At 41.8% G+C, this 17,162-nt stretch overlaps 1 protein-coding gene across 1 annotated transcript; it reads right to left on the bottom strand.

Annotated features, from left to right (window-relative positions):
- Window positions 1-13,551: 13,551 nt before the first annotated feature.
- LOC134221591 (uncharacterized protein K02A2.6-like) lies at window positions 13,552-15,401 on the bottom strand. Its single transcript, XM_062700779.1, has 2 exons — window positions 14,718-15,401; window positions 13,552-14,631 (listed from the first exon to the last, which is right to left on the bottom strand). The coding sequence occupies exons 1-2, from the start codon at window positions 15,399-15,401 to the stop codon at window positions 13,552-13,554; spliced, it is 1,764 nt and encodes a 587-aa protein (XP_062556763.1).
- Between the last annotated feature and the right edge of the window lie 1,761 nt (window positions 15,402-17,162).

Below are 17,162 nucleotides of genomic sequence, written 5' to 3'. Positions count from 1 at the left end.
GCGCTTTTCGATCGCTTCTTCGCGTGTGGCAGCACCGGATAGTATATCGTCGACGTAAAAGTCTTCAATCGCATCCTTTGCTAGCGGAAACTCGTGACCTTCATCCTCTACTAGCTGGTTCAATGTTCTGGTGGCTAGATACGGCGCACAAAGACATACCAAATGTAACGGTGTTGATTCCGTATTCAGCCAGCGGTTGTCCTGGCTCCTGCCACAGCATTCGGATGAGCTTGCTGTCGTATTCGGTTACACGTATCTGCAGATACATCTTTTCAATGTCTCCCGTAATCACAACGGCGTGCAAACGGAAGTTGATGAGGAGATTGTAAAGGGTGTCCTGCACGATGGGACCGGTTTCCAACAGATCGTTGAGTGACAGGCCGTTTGATTATTTTTGTGCAGCGTTGATCACTACACGAAGCTTCGTTGTGCTGCTGTCTGCTTTGGTGACTCCGTGGTGTGCCACATAGATGATCTTCGGGTGATCTGGATCCGGGGGAATCCTTGAAATGTGGTTGGCTGCCAGGAAGGCTTCCATGTACTTATGGTAAAGACAGTATTTCTCCGGATCTCTTTGTAACTGCCTTTGCATCGCAGTGAATTGGGATCCAGTAGCATCACGGATTGTAGTTTGGGTGTAGTGTTCCTCGCAAAACTTCTCCTCTTTCGTCAGGTGCTTGCTTGGTTTGAAATCGATCTCCCAGAATTTTGCGACTAATTTGCTTAGCGATTGTTGTTCAGAGTCGATGCTGGACACAAAGCACATTGGTCCCTTCTGAGCGGAGACGGTTGACTCGAAGAATCCGGCTACCACCCAACCTAGGGCGGTGTCTTGACTGATTGGCTTGCTTGGTCCTAGTGACACGCGTTCCGATCGAAGCAGGTCGTAGAAAACGCTGGCTCCAATCAGCATATCGATATCGCCGGGAATATTGAATCTTTCGTCCGCCAACGGTCTGCCAGGATGTAGTTCCCAGTCAGAAATGTCGGCAAATTGGTGCGGAATAGGATCCGCAATCTTGGATAGAACTTCACAGTTGATTCGGATGTTGTAGTCGGAAATTCGTGATTTCAGGTCTACCCTGACGGCTTCGGTAATCTTGGTCATTAGCGGTCTTCGAGAGATTTGCCGTGACGAAGTTTGCTTGCGACGCATAATCTAATAGAGCACGGGCGGGGAACTTGACCTTTGACCATTTGACCATTTGCGTCGACAAGAACGACGACGGTGGTGGCAAGAAACACTGAGGTAAAACAATCGTTGTACGAGAGTTGACTGGTGACTCCGAATGAGAGCTGACTGCCCTGTGGCGGGATAGATCCTAGCGGCGGTCCTTCATGGAGAAGAGTGTGATGTCGTTTCTTGCACTTACGGCAGTCTCCAGCAATGCTGGATTTTTTGCCGTGGGACGCACAGAGGCAATTCTTGCAAAGGCCTAGCTGGTTGACCGAACGGATCCGTTCAGCAACCGGGATTTCTTGGAAACGTTTGCAGTAGTACAACCTGTGCGGGCCTTCGTTGCAGACAGAGCACTTTGTGGGAATCTTCGGTTCTTCGTGGGTGCTGACGAAACTTGAGCTCCGCGGTTGCGGCTTAGCGAAATGCTTCAGCGTTGGCTTTGAGGTTGGAGTTTGAGCCGTTTCCAACGAATAGGTTCGTTGCTCCAGAAACTCCAGAATTTCGTCCAGCTTAGGAGGCGTCTGCTTTGAAGCGATCTTATCCGACCACTGCTGTCGGGTTTCGGAATCTACCTTAGCCAGGAGAAGGTAAATTAACCAGCAGTCTCGATCTTCACGTTCAATCGCTTGCAATGCCCGCTTGACGTCGTCGGCTGTTTCGTGAAGTTTGCGTAGGCCGCCCACCGAAGGAATAACGGTGCTCGGAATTTCGCAGAACCGTTGAATATGATAATTGACGTCTCACTCTGGTCTTTCCGATCGAAACGCTTTTTCAGAATGTCCAAGGCTCCAGCGCACTATGGGGAAAAGGGTTGCCATTAATCGGAAAATTTACTATTTCCAATTTGTCTAATTTATAGAGTAAAATGCCCAATAGTGGACCCCCTAGTAGCGAAATTTTGCTCCTCCTGTCATAAAAAGTATAAATTTTCAACATATTAATTCTGCTTGACATCCAATACCAAGTTCTGCATCTCCTTTTCACGATACATATATAAAACACTCAAATACACAACGTTATTCGTTAAAATTAACATTTTAATGTCTGATTGAATTCGTAGTAACCCCCTGGGGGTCCATAATAGGAATTTGCTTCCATATAGTCGACACTTCATTTGATTTTTATGTTCCGTTTCGGGACGTTCTTCTTCCCTATTATGGACCCCCCAAAATATTCCTATAATGGACACTCTCGTGTTTATTTTTTATAGAATTGTTAAAAATTATCTGATTTTACTTTTCATAGCATTTCCAATGCAAATCAAATCATAGGACTGTAAGGTAGATTCTCCCGATGGAATTTCATAACCAAATGTTTACATTATGCTGTAATAATGCAAAAATGGCTGTAGGGTCCACTATAGGTTGGGGGTCCACTATTGTGTACTTTACCCTATATCATATGAAACTATATACCCTAGAAAAGAGAATCGGGAAATATTGAAGCGCTGTGTTTATTCAGTCAAAAGATATGGGCTGGTGAAGTGAAAAAAACTGATTAAAATTAAAAATCATTACTTCTTTTGATTTGTATGTTATACACTCTGGGGTAACTCATAACTGACTACTACTACTGTACGTGTATGTCTAACGAGATCAAAACAAAACACAAATATGCTGCAGATGGTGCAGATTGATTCGGTAAGTAATTAATTTGTTATTTGATTTCTACTTATTACAATTCATGTTTATGTTTCTATTTCAGGTCAATATGATGACTCCGGCCGGAACACCAACCTTATATGGCGTTTATATAGTTCGGTTTCATGTACTTCGTTTAATGTTTTCCTTAGGGCCTTCTTAACTCTTAAGCGGTGCTTAGTCATGCGCTTAAATCTGGTTTGAGGCATAAGCGGTGAAGAAGTTGGCTTTTAGTAAAACCCGACTTAATCCACCTACAGTGAACGCAACCCTTCTTACACTTTTGAATGGTTGTGCAGTGCATATTACAATTTCTATGCATATGACCTTCAATTGAATGTATAATAACTGATATTATCATGCTTTTAACGATTTCAAAATAAAAAAAGGGATATTTCTGGAAATTTAACATTTTTTAAAAAATACAAAAAGACTGCAGATTTGATTTGCCGCCTTAAATGGCAATATTACAGCTTCTGTTTAAGCCCAAAAGAGTTCAAATCGGGTTATAGACGGCTGAGATATTGGTGTGACAATTCTTCATTAGTAGTCTGAAAATATGTCTCATATTCGTATTTCACAGATATCTCTGAAACCGAATTTCCAATTGCAGAAAAAAATGAATGGGTCCAATGACAAAACATAGCTTTCGTTTAAAGATAAAATCGCACAAATCGGTCCAAGGACGACTGAGATCTTGATGGGACATATTTTACCAATGTGTGAAGTTGATACGTCTAATGCTTTATGTTCGTATTTCAGAGATATCTCCGGAACCCAATGTCTAATTGCAAAAACAAAATACAATGGGTTCAATGGCAAAGTCATAGCTTTCGTTTAAAGATAAAATCATGCAAATTGGTTTACAGACGGCTGAGATATTCATGTGACATTATTTTGTTAGTTTCCTGAAAATGCACTTCATGTTCGTATTTCTCACATATCTCTGGAACCAAATGTCCGATTGCAAAAAATTGAACTTGTGTGCAATGACAAAGTCATAGCTTTCGTTTAGTGTTAAAATCGTGCAAATCGGTCCACGGACGGCTGAGATCTTGATGTGACATTTTTGTAACGCACACACATACGCACACACACACACACACACACACACACACATACATACATGTGCTCAGTTCGTCGAGCTGAGTTGATTGGTATATACGACTTGGGTCTCCGAGCCTCGGATAAAAAGTCGGTTTTCAAGCGATCTTTATACCCTTCTTAGGGTGTAAGAAGGGTAAAAGGATATTTCTGGAAATTTAACATTTTTTAAAAATACAAAAGACTGCAGATTTGATTTGCCGCCTTAAATGGCAATATTACAGCTTCTGTTTAAGCCCAAAAGAGTTCAAATCGGGTTATAGACGGCTGAGATATTGGTGTGACAATTCTTCATTAGTAGTCTGAATATATGTCTCATATTCGTATTTCACAGATATCTCTGAAACCGAATTTCCAATTGCAAAAAAATGAATGGGTCCAATGACAAAAACATAGCTTTCGTTTAAAGATAAAATCGCACAAATCGGTCCAAGGACGACTGAGATCTTGATGGGACATATTTTACCAATGTGTGAAGTTGATACGTCTAATGCTTTATGTTCGTATTTCAGAGATATCTCCGGAACCCAATGTCTAATTGCAAAAACAAAATACAATGGGTTCAATGGCAAAGTCATAGCTTTCGTTTAAAGATAAAATCATGCAAATTGGTTTACAGACGGCTGAGATATTCATGTGACATTATTTTGTTAGTTTCCTGAAAATGCACTTCATGTTCGTATTTCTCACATATCTCTGGAACCAAATGTCCGATTGCAAAAAAAATTGAACTCGTTCAATGACAAAGTCATAGCTTTCGTTTAGTGTTAAAATCGTGCAAATCGGTCCACGGACGGCTGAGATCTTGATGTGAGATTTTTGTAACGCACACACATACGCACACACGCACACACGCACACACACACACACATACATACATGTGCTCAGTTCGTCGAGCTGAGTTGATTGGTATATACGACTTGGGTCTCCGAGCCTCGGATAAAAAGTCGGTTTTTCAAGCGATCTTTATACCCTTCTTAGGGTGTAAGAAGGGTAAAAAGGCGCTCTAAAATACTTCACAAGGGCATTAGGAATTCACGCCACGACTTTGCCTCTTTCACAAAGTTGTACTGAGCCTGACGTCTTAAATATTGAGTCGGATCACTTTTGAAAAAAAAAAAATGGATTCTATCCCATTAAAGTTAAGATATTTTTCGTTATCTGTTGGACATTTCTAGCCAAACACCGAAGACGTTTTATAGAAGAAAACTAAATACGTATTTGTCGATTCAGAATGGGATTATGTAGTAGGCGTTAATAGAAAAATTAGTAAAACATTAAGTTTTGAAAATAGTTTTATGATTTTGTTCAGTGGCGCAACCAAAAATTTTGATAATACACGATCCTACGAGACAGTATGGCTTAAGTCCAAATTTGTTTCGAAATTCCGCGGAATTCCGTTAATTTTCGTTATCAGCAAGTTTTTTCTAGCGAAATTTTTGTTATTTCACGAAACGAAACGAAATCAAGAAATCTGATTTCGCCATGCCTAAATTCCGCGAAATTCCGCGGAATTTCGTTTCGAACCACCTGAAACGAAATTTTTCGATATACCGCATATGCTTACGAGAAAGGCAAAAAAATGTGGAAGAGTTGGCTTGAGAAATGGATTGCGAGTGATTCGACTGTGCGTCCAATTTGGAAATCTCGAGCTCATTCAGTAGTCGCTAGGTTGCGAAGGCCCACGGAGGTCCTTCGTAGCTTAGTTAGTTAAAGCACCAGTTTAGCGTACTGTAGGGTCGTGGGTACGAGTTCCATCGAAGGTAAAGAGGTTACATTGGAGTGGGTTTTCACTCGACAAAAAATTGTTTTCTCTTTTGTTACCTTCTGACTTTCTTGATAAGAAATAACAATTACTATTAGTGTTGTATTAGACGCAAATTCAATTCAAAAGGTAACTACACAATGATCCTAATTCTACTCATGTACAAAGATGTGAAAATCATGGCTACTCTGATTTGTTATTTTCAATAACCATGACAATGAAGGTTTCTATGGTAGCATCTCCCCCTTTTATTTAACCCTTATGCGGCCAACAAAAAAAACACACGTGGATGGCCGACAGGGTACCCGTGTTCCACTAAATTGATATTCTCATAACTTCAACAATTTTCAACCGATTTGGATAATTTTGACAGTTTTGGAAACAGAAACTCATATACTTTTTGCCAATTGTCAAGGTTTACAGCTTATGCCAATGGTTATTCAAGAAATCTTTGAAGTAAAGCTTAAGAGTCTACATGCGTAACCAAAGGCCATTCAACCAGTTTCAAATATGCTACAAGCTCTTTGCGCTTCTTAGAATTGAAGGTGTTCACAGTATATGCTTCGGGTAATGCAAAAATCCCTGAAATGAGGTCTTAGTCATCCGAGAAATCTCTGGAGTAAAGCCTAAAGATCTACTCGCGTTACCAAAGGCCTATAATGCAAATTCAAATACGGTACATTTTCTTCGTGGTACTTAGCATAGAATGCGTTCACAGTATATGTTCCGAGTCATCCAAAAAATCTCTGGAGTAAGGCCTTAAGGTCTATACTCGTAACCATGGGTCTATGGACTTGTCTCAAAAGTGGTACATGCTCTTTGCGCATCTTGAAGTCAAATGTGATCACTACATATGTTCTGCGCTATTGAAGAAATCTCTCGGATAAGTCCTCTGGCGCCTTCATTGCATATGTTCATGGTAATCCAAGAAAACCCTGGAAAAGGCCTTCAGGTCTACACGCGTAACCAGAGATCTTTTGGATTGTTTCAAAAGTGGTGCATGCCCTTTGTGGTACATAGAAAAGAGCGTTTTCATTGCATATGTTGATGGTCATCCAAGAAAATCCTGGAAAAGGCCTTAAGATCTACACGCGTAACCAGAGGTCTTTTAGATTATTTCAAAACTGGTACATGCCCTTTGTGGTACATAGAATAGAACGCTTTTATTGCATATGTTCATGGACATCCAAGAAAACCCTGGAAAAGGCCTTAAGATCTACACACATAACCAAAGATCTTTCAGATTTTTTCAAAAGTGTTACATGCCCTTTGTGGTACATAGAATAGATTGCGTCCATTGCATAGGTTCATGGTCATCCAAGAAAACCCTGGAATAGGCCTTTAAATCTACATGGGTACCCAGAGATCTTTTGACTTGTTTCAAAAGTGGTACATGCCCTTTGTGGTACATATAATAGAATACGTCCATTGTATATGTTTCTGGTCTTCCAAGAAAATGCTAGAATAGGCCTCAGGATCTTCACACGTAACCAGATACCTTTCGGATTGTTTCAAAAGTGGCATATGCCCTTTGTGGTACATAGAATATACCGCTTTCATTGCATATGTTCATGGGTATCCAAGAGAACACTTGAACAATCAGCAAGAATTTCACGCGTAACCAGAGTTCTTTCGGCCGGTTGAATAGTTATACATGCCTTTTATTGTACGTAGAATAGAATGCACCCATTTTAAATGTTCATGGTCATCAAAGAAAACCCTGAAGTAAGGCATTAGGATCTACACCAGAGATATATCAGCCTGTCTTAAATTGGTACATGTCTTTGGGGCCCATGAATAAAATGCGTTCATGGCATATGCTAATGGTCATCCTACAAATTTATGGAGTAAGACTTCTAGGCTTACACGAATATCTAGAGGGTCTTTAAGGTCACTCCTTACGGAATCCAAGTTTCAAAGTGCTCGCGTTTTCGGGGGCACACCACTCGATACGGAAGCAACGCACAACTGTCATTTTTATTATTTCACGCATGCTGCGACGCAGCAAAGCTAAATCAACAAAAAATACAGTTGTGCGCCGCCTCCGTATCGATTGGTGTGCCCCCGAAAACGCGAGCACTTTGAAACTTGGATTCCGTGAGGAGTGTCCTTAATCTAATTTTAATATGGTACATGATCTTTGAGATATTAGCCCGTTTTTTCCCTCACGTTCTCGGCGTAAAGTTGTATTGTTCCAATTTATTAACATTTTGCATTTCCAAAGCATAGACAACTTCATATTAGTGCTATCAATGAAGTTTGTATACTACCTGGAACCAACAACAACAAGACAACAATAACTACTAGGAATGCTAATATATCAAGATGAGGCTTTATATCTTGTTTATTCTTCAATAACTGCCCAGAGCTAATGACAACAACTTGTACTACTTGAAATGCAAACATATACCAATAGCCTTCCGTTCGTGGGTTGATCTACAGATCATTCCTATATGGAGTTCATAGACTACCTAGTACCATGGCAAAAACAAAAACTACAGCGTACGTTCGATAATTGCAAGTCATTTAACTGCAATTCGATAGTTGCAACAGTTTTACAGTTATCGAACCGCTAAACTTCAAACCGATGACAGACTCAATGACAGCTGCATTGCGCTGCACATTTAGATGCACTTCTCTTGCATTTGACGTCGATTGACAACCGTTTGACGTCTAGAGTGCGTTGCAGTTATCGAACGGCATTCGATAACTGAAGTAAACATTTTGTCACTCCCAGATTTTGTCTACCCCTGATTTTGCCTAACCCGATTTTGTCACGTTTTCGACCCAATATGCCGCAAACAATAAAGATTTTCATGAAATAACTTTCACTGCCTGTAGCTTATTATGAATCATTTATGAGTACCTGTTAATAAGTTTGTAAGTCTCTTCGACAAAAAAAAAATACGGATTCCATTCACGTATTTTGCCTTGCCTTCATTACGGAGCCCACGCCAATGAAAATAACTACTTAAAATACAAACATATACTAAGAAGGGGTCTCACAACTTGTTTATTTTCAAATAACTGCCTCCATTAAGGAGGTTGATCCATCGACCTTGACTCTATTCCATAGACTACCTGGAGCTCAAGACAACAACAAGAACTACTTGGAATACAAACATATACCAAGATGGGGTCACAAAACTTGTTTATTCTTCGAAAACTGCCTCCATTACGGAGATTGATCTACAGAACTTCGGTGAGGTTTGATCCCACGAAACCAGTACGCTAGACAGGTGTTTTCCCTACTAAGCTACGAAGGACCTTCGTCGTCCTCCGCATCATAGCGGGTACTGATGAAACCAAATTCACAGCAACGGGCATGTAGCCGAACTCTCGTAAAACATTCTCAGAACTAACTCTCTATGTTTTTGAATAATGCCAACCAAGTAGGATGAGTATTTAGTATTATCTGGCTCCTACACACTTGCTTCATCACCAACGGCGCTCGATGAAGTAGGATTGTGTGAGATTGTGCCAGTTGGTCGTCACTCGTCAGATCCCAACCCGACCACATAAGCGAAGAGAGATCGCCTTTCGAGTTCAGTACATTCAAAGTTAATTGCCTATGTTCCGGGTATTGGGCCACCCGGAGTGGAAATTAATTACTATGTCTGAAACTCGATTATGCATATGCACAACATGTGATAGATTAAGTTCGGAAAAGGTATTGGAGGTAAACCGCTACCTTCTGTCCCTCCCAGTTGTTCTTCAATAACTGCATCCGTTACGGAGGTTGATCCACCGACCTTGACTCTATGGAGTTCGTAGACTACCTGGAGTCCTCGACAACAACAAGAACTACTTGGAATACACACATATACCAAGAAGGGGTCACGCAACTTGTTTATTCTTCGATAACTGCCTCCGTTACGGAGATAGATCCGAAGATCTTGAGTGTATGGAGTTCGTAGACTACCTGGAACTCACGACAACAACAAGAACTACATGAAAAACAAACATATACCAAGAAGGGGTCACACAACTTGTTTATTTTTCAATAACTGCCTCCATTACGGAGATCGATCCACCGACCTTGAATCTATGGAGTTCGTAGACTACCTGGAGCCAACGACAACAACAAGAACTACTTGGAATACAAACATATATCAAGAAGGGTCACAAAACTTGTTTATTCTTCAAACGCTGCCTCCGTTACCGAGGTCGATCCCCAGACCTTGACTCTATGGAGTTCGTAGACTACCTGGAGTCTTCGACAACAACAAGAACTACTTGGAATACACACATATACCAAGAAGGGGTCACAACTTGTTTATTCATCGATAACTGCCTCCATTACGGAGATTGTTCCGAAGACCTTGACTGTATGGAGTTCGTAGACTATCCGGAACTCACGACAACAACAAGAACTGCATGAAAAACAAACATATGTCAAGAAGGGGTCACAAAACATGTTTATTCTTCAATAACTGCCTCCATTACGGAGGTTGATCCACCGACCTTGAATCTATGAAGTTCGTAGATTACCTAGAGCCCGCGACAACAACCAGAACTACTTGGAATACAAACATATGCCAAGAAGGGGTCACACAACTTGTTTATTCTTCGATAACTCATTACGGAGATTGATTCGAAGACCTTGACTGTGTGGAGTTCATAGACTACCTGGAACTCACGACAACAACAAGAACTACATGAAAAACAGATATATATATCAAGAAGGGGTCACACATCTTGTTTATTCTTCAATAACTGCCTCCGTTGCTGAGGTTGATCCACAGATCTTGACTCTATGGAGTTCGTAGACTACCTGGAGCCCACGACAACAACAAGAACTACTTTGAATACAAACATATACCAAAAAGGGGTCACGCAACTGGTTTATTCTTCGTTAACTGCCTCCATTATGGAGATTGATCCGAAGACCTTGACTGTATGGAGTTTGTAGACTACTTGGAATCAATGACAGCAACAAGAACTACTTGGAATGCAAACATGTTTTAAGAAAAGGTCATTGGATGACCCGAAACATATACTGTGAATTCGTTTTTGAATTTACACGATAGACCTTTGTTTACGTTAGCAGACCATAAGATCTTATTCCAGTGATTTTTTGGATGACTTAGGCCTTACTCCAGGGGTTTTTGGAGACCCAGAATATATACTGTGAACACCGACTATTCTAAGAAGCGCAATGAGCATGTAATATATTCGAAACTGGTTGATAGTCCTTCGGTTACGTGTGTAGACTCTCAAGCCTTACTTCAAAGATTTCTTGTATAACCATGGACAAAAGCTGTAAACCTTGACTATGGGCAAAAAGAATATGAGTTTCTGTTTCCAAAACTTTCAAAATTATCTAAATCGGTTGAAAATTGTTAAAGTTATGAAAATATCAATTTAGTGGAACACGGGTACCCTGTCGGCCATCCACGTGGTAAAAAAAATCAGATGCCCCTCCCCACGTGCCTCCTCACTGTATCAACGTGATTTTCTCACAGATGCTACATTTTATGGAGTTCTTGGATGTCACCGAGTTTCAGCTTTCAGCTATAAAAATTCATTGAAATATCACCACTTGAATTTGAAAAAGGAACACGGGTACCCCGTCGGCCGCATAAGGGTTAATAACAATGGAAATCTTGATATCTTCTAGGAGGCTGTCTTGCCCTTTCGGGTCTGGCCACCGGTGTTGATGTTTGGATTGGCTGATAACTATCCGCAGGTATCATAGTCGCTTCTTCGTCACTCGTCAAGGTTTCTTGAAGAACCTCTTCGGCTGTTTCAAGGGATTCTTCATGATCTGCCTCTTGATGATCATTTGGAACGGGTGGTCGGCATGGAATTGGACTTAACAATTGCTCCAAGGGTGCAGCAGGTGTTAGCCCAAAATCGTCGATCAAGATGGACAGTTGTGCTTGCTCAGGAACGCTTCCTTCTATTCTCAACCGGAGCTGATCGATGTGTGAGCGCAACAGCTTACGACGGCCTATTTGGCTATCCAGTAGAACGTTGTAGTTTACACTACCTATAGCTTCCAGAATGGTACCAGGCATCCACTTCCATTCGTTGTTTGACGAGTACACCTTGGCGTATACTAACGAGCCTGCTGATAAACTCCGCTTACCTGACTGATGTTGGAGATAATCGGGTTTTGGCGATGGTCGCAATAGGTCTAGAGTTGTTCTCATCGAACGTCCGAGCATGATCTGCGACGGAGATTTTCCGTTCAGTACCGCTGAAGGAGTATGTAAACAGGAACGTTTGAAGAGCAGTGTTGGTTGACGTTTCTCCCCCTCCGATAATTTTTCTCAATGATCGCTGTCCACAACCTCTCCGTGTCCACAAACCTCTCCGCTTGTCCGTTTGATTGCGGATGATACGGAGCCGTTCGGAAATGAATGACTCCCAACTTTTCGCAGAAGGTGCGGAAATCAGCACTTGAAAACTGACTTCCGTTATCCGACACTATGACTAGCGAAATTCCAAAACGAGAGAAACATTCTTGCAGGTAGGTTGATGTGGTTAAGGTAGTGGGAGAGCGAGTTTGTAGTATTTCTGGCCATTTTGAGAATGAATCTATAACGACTAAATAGTACATTCCTTCCACAGGTCCAGCGTAGTCGATGTGAAGACGTTGCCAAGGACCTTCAGCGCGATGCCATGGTTGTGATTGAGCTTGCGGTGGAGATTTGGCAGCACTTGTGCACCGCCGGATGTAGTTTTCGATATCTTCGTCGATCGTTGGCCAGAAAACAATACCACGAGCGATTGCTTTCGCCCGTTCAATGCCTGGATGTCCATGATGGATTTGTTTGAGGATCCTTCTTTGGAAAAGCGTTGGTATCACGATTCTATCTGCCATCATCATACAACTGTCGATTAGAGAATAGGACGCTCGACGACTGAAAAATTTACGTACTTCGATATCGTCGATACTATCACAACGAGCGGGCCAGGTATTCTGAATGAACGAAATTACCTTTTTCAATACAGCATCCTTACTGGTGGCGGACTTCAGCATGGCGTAAGTGACTGGCAGATAAATAATCGTGGAAAGAGACGTTGACATCTGCTTCTATGTTTATCGTTGCAATAACGGCTTCTTCATCCGGCTTCTGGTGGTTGCTGATTAACCTGGAAAGTACGTTCGCGTAGCCGAAATCTTGAGTTGACACGTACTTGATAAGAAAATCGTATCCCAAAGTTAGCGCCCATCGTTGGAGACGATTTGCGGAATGGACAGGTATTCCCTTTTTAGAGCCGAAAACTCGCAGCAAAGGTTGGTGATCCGTTTGCAGAGTAAATTGACGACCCCACAGCATCCGATGAAATTTTGTGCAGGCATAAACTAAAGCCAGCGCTTCTTTTTCGATCTGACTATAATTTTGCTCCGCTGGTGTTAATGATCTTGAAGCATGTGACACCGCCTTGATGTTACCGTTCTGAAAGCGATGCAGTAATACCGCACCGATTCCGGTTTTGGAAGCGTCACCTGCTACGATGATCTCTTGCTCCGGGTTGTAGTGAGTAAGCAATAGCTCCGATTGCAGTACGCGCTTGATGTTGCTGAAAGCGTTTTCACATTCTTGATTCCATTCAAACTTGGTGTCCTTTTTGAGCAGGTTGTCCAATGGATGCCGTAATTGGTGCATTTCGCGTACAAATTTGCCGTATAAATTGACTGCACCCAGGAACGAGTGCAATGTTGTGGCGTATGTCCGGGCATTTTCGAAATTGCTGCAATTTTTGCTGGATCCGGTTGAATACCTCTAGCACTGATGATATGACCAAGGTACTTGATCTGGTCTTGAAACAATTTGCATTTTCCGCGCGAAGATGAAATCCATATTCGTACAACCGCCGGAAAAGCATATTCAGTATTCGGTTATGCTCCTCTAGTGTCTTGCTATGCACCAGAATATCGTCGAGAAACACTTAACGCCGCGTATGCCGGAAACCATTTTCGACTTCAGCTGCTGGAAAATGCCCGGAGCTGACTTGACTCCTCGAGCTAATCGATTGAAATGGAATAAACCACGATGGGTAAACCACGAAACCATGATTGTCAATAACTTCTTGGACTTGTCATCGACTTCCACCTGTAGATAGGCATCCGACAGATCGATGATGCTGAAGATTTTACTGCCGGATACCTTACTGAAAATTTCCTCAGGCGTTGGGAGAGGAAAGTTGTTGGTTTCGAGTGCCGCATTAAGCCCAGTGGAGTAATCCGCACACAGCCGCACTTTTCCGCCGGGTTTTTTTACAACAACGATGGGTGCTGCCCAGTCAGAAAAATCCACAGGTGATATGATGTTCAACCGTTGCAGTCGATCCAATTCTTCATCAACTTTTTGAATAGCGTGAAACGGAACGGGCTGCACATCCTGTTTGAGGGTCAAGGATATTTTGGTTTTCGTGCAATGGCCCAAGCTGTCCTGAAAAACTTCGGTATACTGAGTGAAGAAGTGTTTTTCAGACAAAGGCAATAAATTGGATTGATTCACCTGTTTGCAGTAGGCAGCAAGCGGTTTCGACCAAAGATCGAAGGCGTCCATCCAGTCCAACCCGATGACGTTCAAGTTCTCGACCGAAGTGATGTAACAGATCGTTGTTTTCGTGACGTGGCCGATAGTTATCGGACTAATGAACTCGCCTACCAATTCGAGGGGCTCCCCAGATGCCGTAGATGCTTCCACGCTTGTCGTTGAGAATGAAGGGGATCCGATCGTTTTCCACGTTGTATGGCTTATAACGGTGATGTCGGAACCGCAATCCAGTTGCAACTTTGCCACAGTCTTGTTGAAAATGACGGATATGTACTTCCTGCGGCTATTGACCTGCTGCACTGTTTGAATGACCTTTGTAGAGCAAGATTTCTTCTTCTTCTTGTCCCCAACGGACTTCGAGCTTGATGGTGTTGCGAAGCAACCACAATGTCCACAATAGCCTTCTTTGTGGCCTATTTTTCCGCACTGCTTGCAAAAGTGCTTGGAAAACTGACAGTCCTTCACGAAATGCATCGCGCCGCACTGCCAGCACGGCGATGGTGGTGACTTACTTCCAGGTTGATGGTGTCAACTTGGTCTGATTCGAGCTTTGCTAGGAGCGGTGTCCTGACGTCGGCGTCTTTCGCTGATTTGAGACCGCAGATGAAAATTAAACTCTTGAATTGATTAACAGTTAGCTTCTGTAATTCAAAATCTTCACACTGCCGGTTGACGATTCCGACATACGAAACGAAATCGTCGGTTTCATTCTTCTCCAGCTTGAGACAGTCATAGCGCTTGCTGAACAGGGATTTTTGCTGACCGGAAATTTGCTTCAGCTTGTCCACAACGTCGTCGAAATTGAAATCGCGTGGGTGGGATGGCAGGAGGTAATTCAAAAAATTTTCATGCACTGGCACACTAAGGCTACGCAGCAGCAGTCTCACTTTTGCAGCATCGTCCAAATCTCTGCCATCCTGCCTGAATAGGTCCTCGTACTTCGAAAACCAACGGTCAAACGTCAGTCCATTTTCCGGGTCGAAGTGAAATTCCTTCACATTTGACGCAAGCGATTCCAGATTTTTTTCTGGATCGCTTCGCTGGAGTGGTGCTTCTTGCTGGTTTCCGGTGAAATGTTCCAGAAGAATCAGCAGCTGGCTGTTTTGCTGTGCCATTTGCCGCATCATATCCGATAGCGAAACTTCTCCTTCAGTTGCTTCTTCGGACACGTTCGGTTGGTTGTTCTTTTGGCTCATTTTTCTGAGGAACTTCAGGCTTGATACTCGTCGCCAAATTGTTACCTTCTGACTTTCTTGATAAGAAATAACAATTACTATTAGTGTTGTATTTGCGTCTATTCAATTCAAAAGGTAACTACACAATGATCCTAATTCTACTCATGTACAAAGATGTGAAAATCATGGCTACTCTGATTTGTTATTTTCAATAACCTTGACAATGAAGGTTTCTATGGTAGCATCTTTAAAACAAAACAAAGGCTTCTATATGCTGGGAATGGGCACAACAAGATCGTAGCACAACATAGCATACGTATGGCATATGTCAAAATGACCACATCTGTTTTCTGTCAAAAGTTACGACGGGGTGTCGACAACCTACCAGTTAAGAAAATTATGTTGAGCTTTTTAGTGGAATGACTTCACTTGTCATAAGACGAGTTTGTACAATCCCATTTAATACCACCACTTAATTGTACCTTGACAGATACGTATTTCGACCTCACAAGTAAGGCCGTCTTCAGTGTCTCGTGCTTGACTCGACTCAAGTCACAATGGCAAACTAAACCTTTCATGACACTGGCTACAGCAACTCCTCTCCAAACGCTGGCGAAAAGAGAACCCACATAGTTGAAAGCAACATTCCAGAGACTTCACTGAACGAAAACCGCACCGCAGGAAAGATCCATTGATTACGTAACACAATAACAGCATTTTATACCCCGCTCACCCCCATGTCACACTTTTTGTATGAAGTATCTGCCTCAGGTGTGATAGAAATCACAGACAAATTTTGGGTATTTTGTTGAATTGCACGTTTCACTGATGCCTTCTGAGAAGCCTAATTATCATGCTAAAGATTCCGAACCTCGATTAAAATCGACTACCAACTATTGAAACGACCATATGCTTTGTCTATGGAGTTAAACCTCTTGAATATATCATCCGGTCATATGGTCTCCCCCCTCGCCAGCGCCCAATGATGGAGTGCCACAATCAGAATAAATGTAAAATTCAACCTCGTCAACCAACCAATATCAACTGTCATACAAATCTGAAACGACCTGTACACGGTAAGCCTCTATTCAAACCAGCCCAAACCACCGAATGACACCCAAATTATGAATCATAACTGAGCGTGGCGGAACCAAATTATTTTTTTAACTACCCTAATTATTAGTTTGCTGCTGCCGGTGCCAGTGTTTACATTCGCTCCGCGATCAATTTTTCTTCGTTTTTTTGGCAAAACTAGCAGTTTATATTAAGTTTTCGGTTCAAACAAGTGACTGATTTCAAAAAGTGATGTTTCATTTGCATTCTATCAACATTCCGGACTGCTCATTTGCGGAGAAGTGAATAAAAAAAGATTTGTTTAAGGTTCAAATGTCATACATCAAATCGACTTCTTTTTCTTGCTGTTCGCTTCTATTTTGCGGAGAGCCTACTCATTCGCTCAGATCTGATTTTGTACAAAGTACACAAACATTTCAAAAGGTATCAAACAATATATATTTCCACAAAATATTAACGTCCTTTTCAATACCTGTACAGCGCACAGATTATAGTGATACTCATAAACAACCTCAAACATGCATCTGAGAATGATTTGTTGTGCATCCTTCTCCTAATTACACAATTTTCTACATGCATTTTACATGAATGTAAAATTATGAAGCAGTTGACTACCTTCTCAAATGTTCGTCCAGATTCAATGGATTGTTTACATGACCATATGATCGGTTTTCTATCTGTGTACATGAAAAGTGATGCCGTTTTAGC

The sequence above is a fragment of the Armigeres subalbatus genome, chromosome 3 (genome assembly GCF_024139115.2).
Source record: "Armigeres subalbatus isolate Guangzhou_Male chromosome 3, GZ_Asu_2, whole genome shotgun sequence".
NCBI lineage: Eukaryota > Metazoa > Arthropoda > Insecta > Diptera > Culicidae > Armigeres > Armigeres subalbatus.
This window is presented reverse-complemented; position numbering and strand designations above follow the sequence as displayed.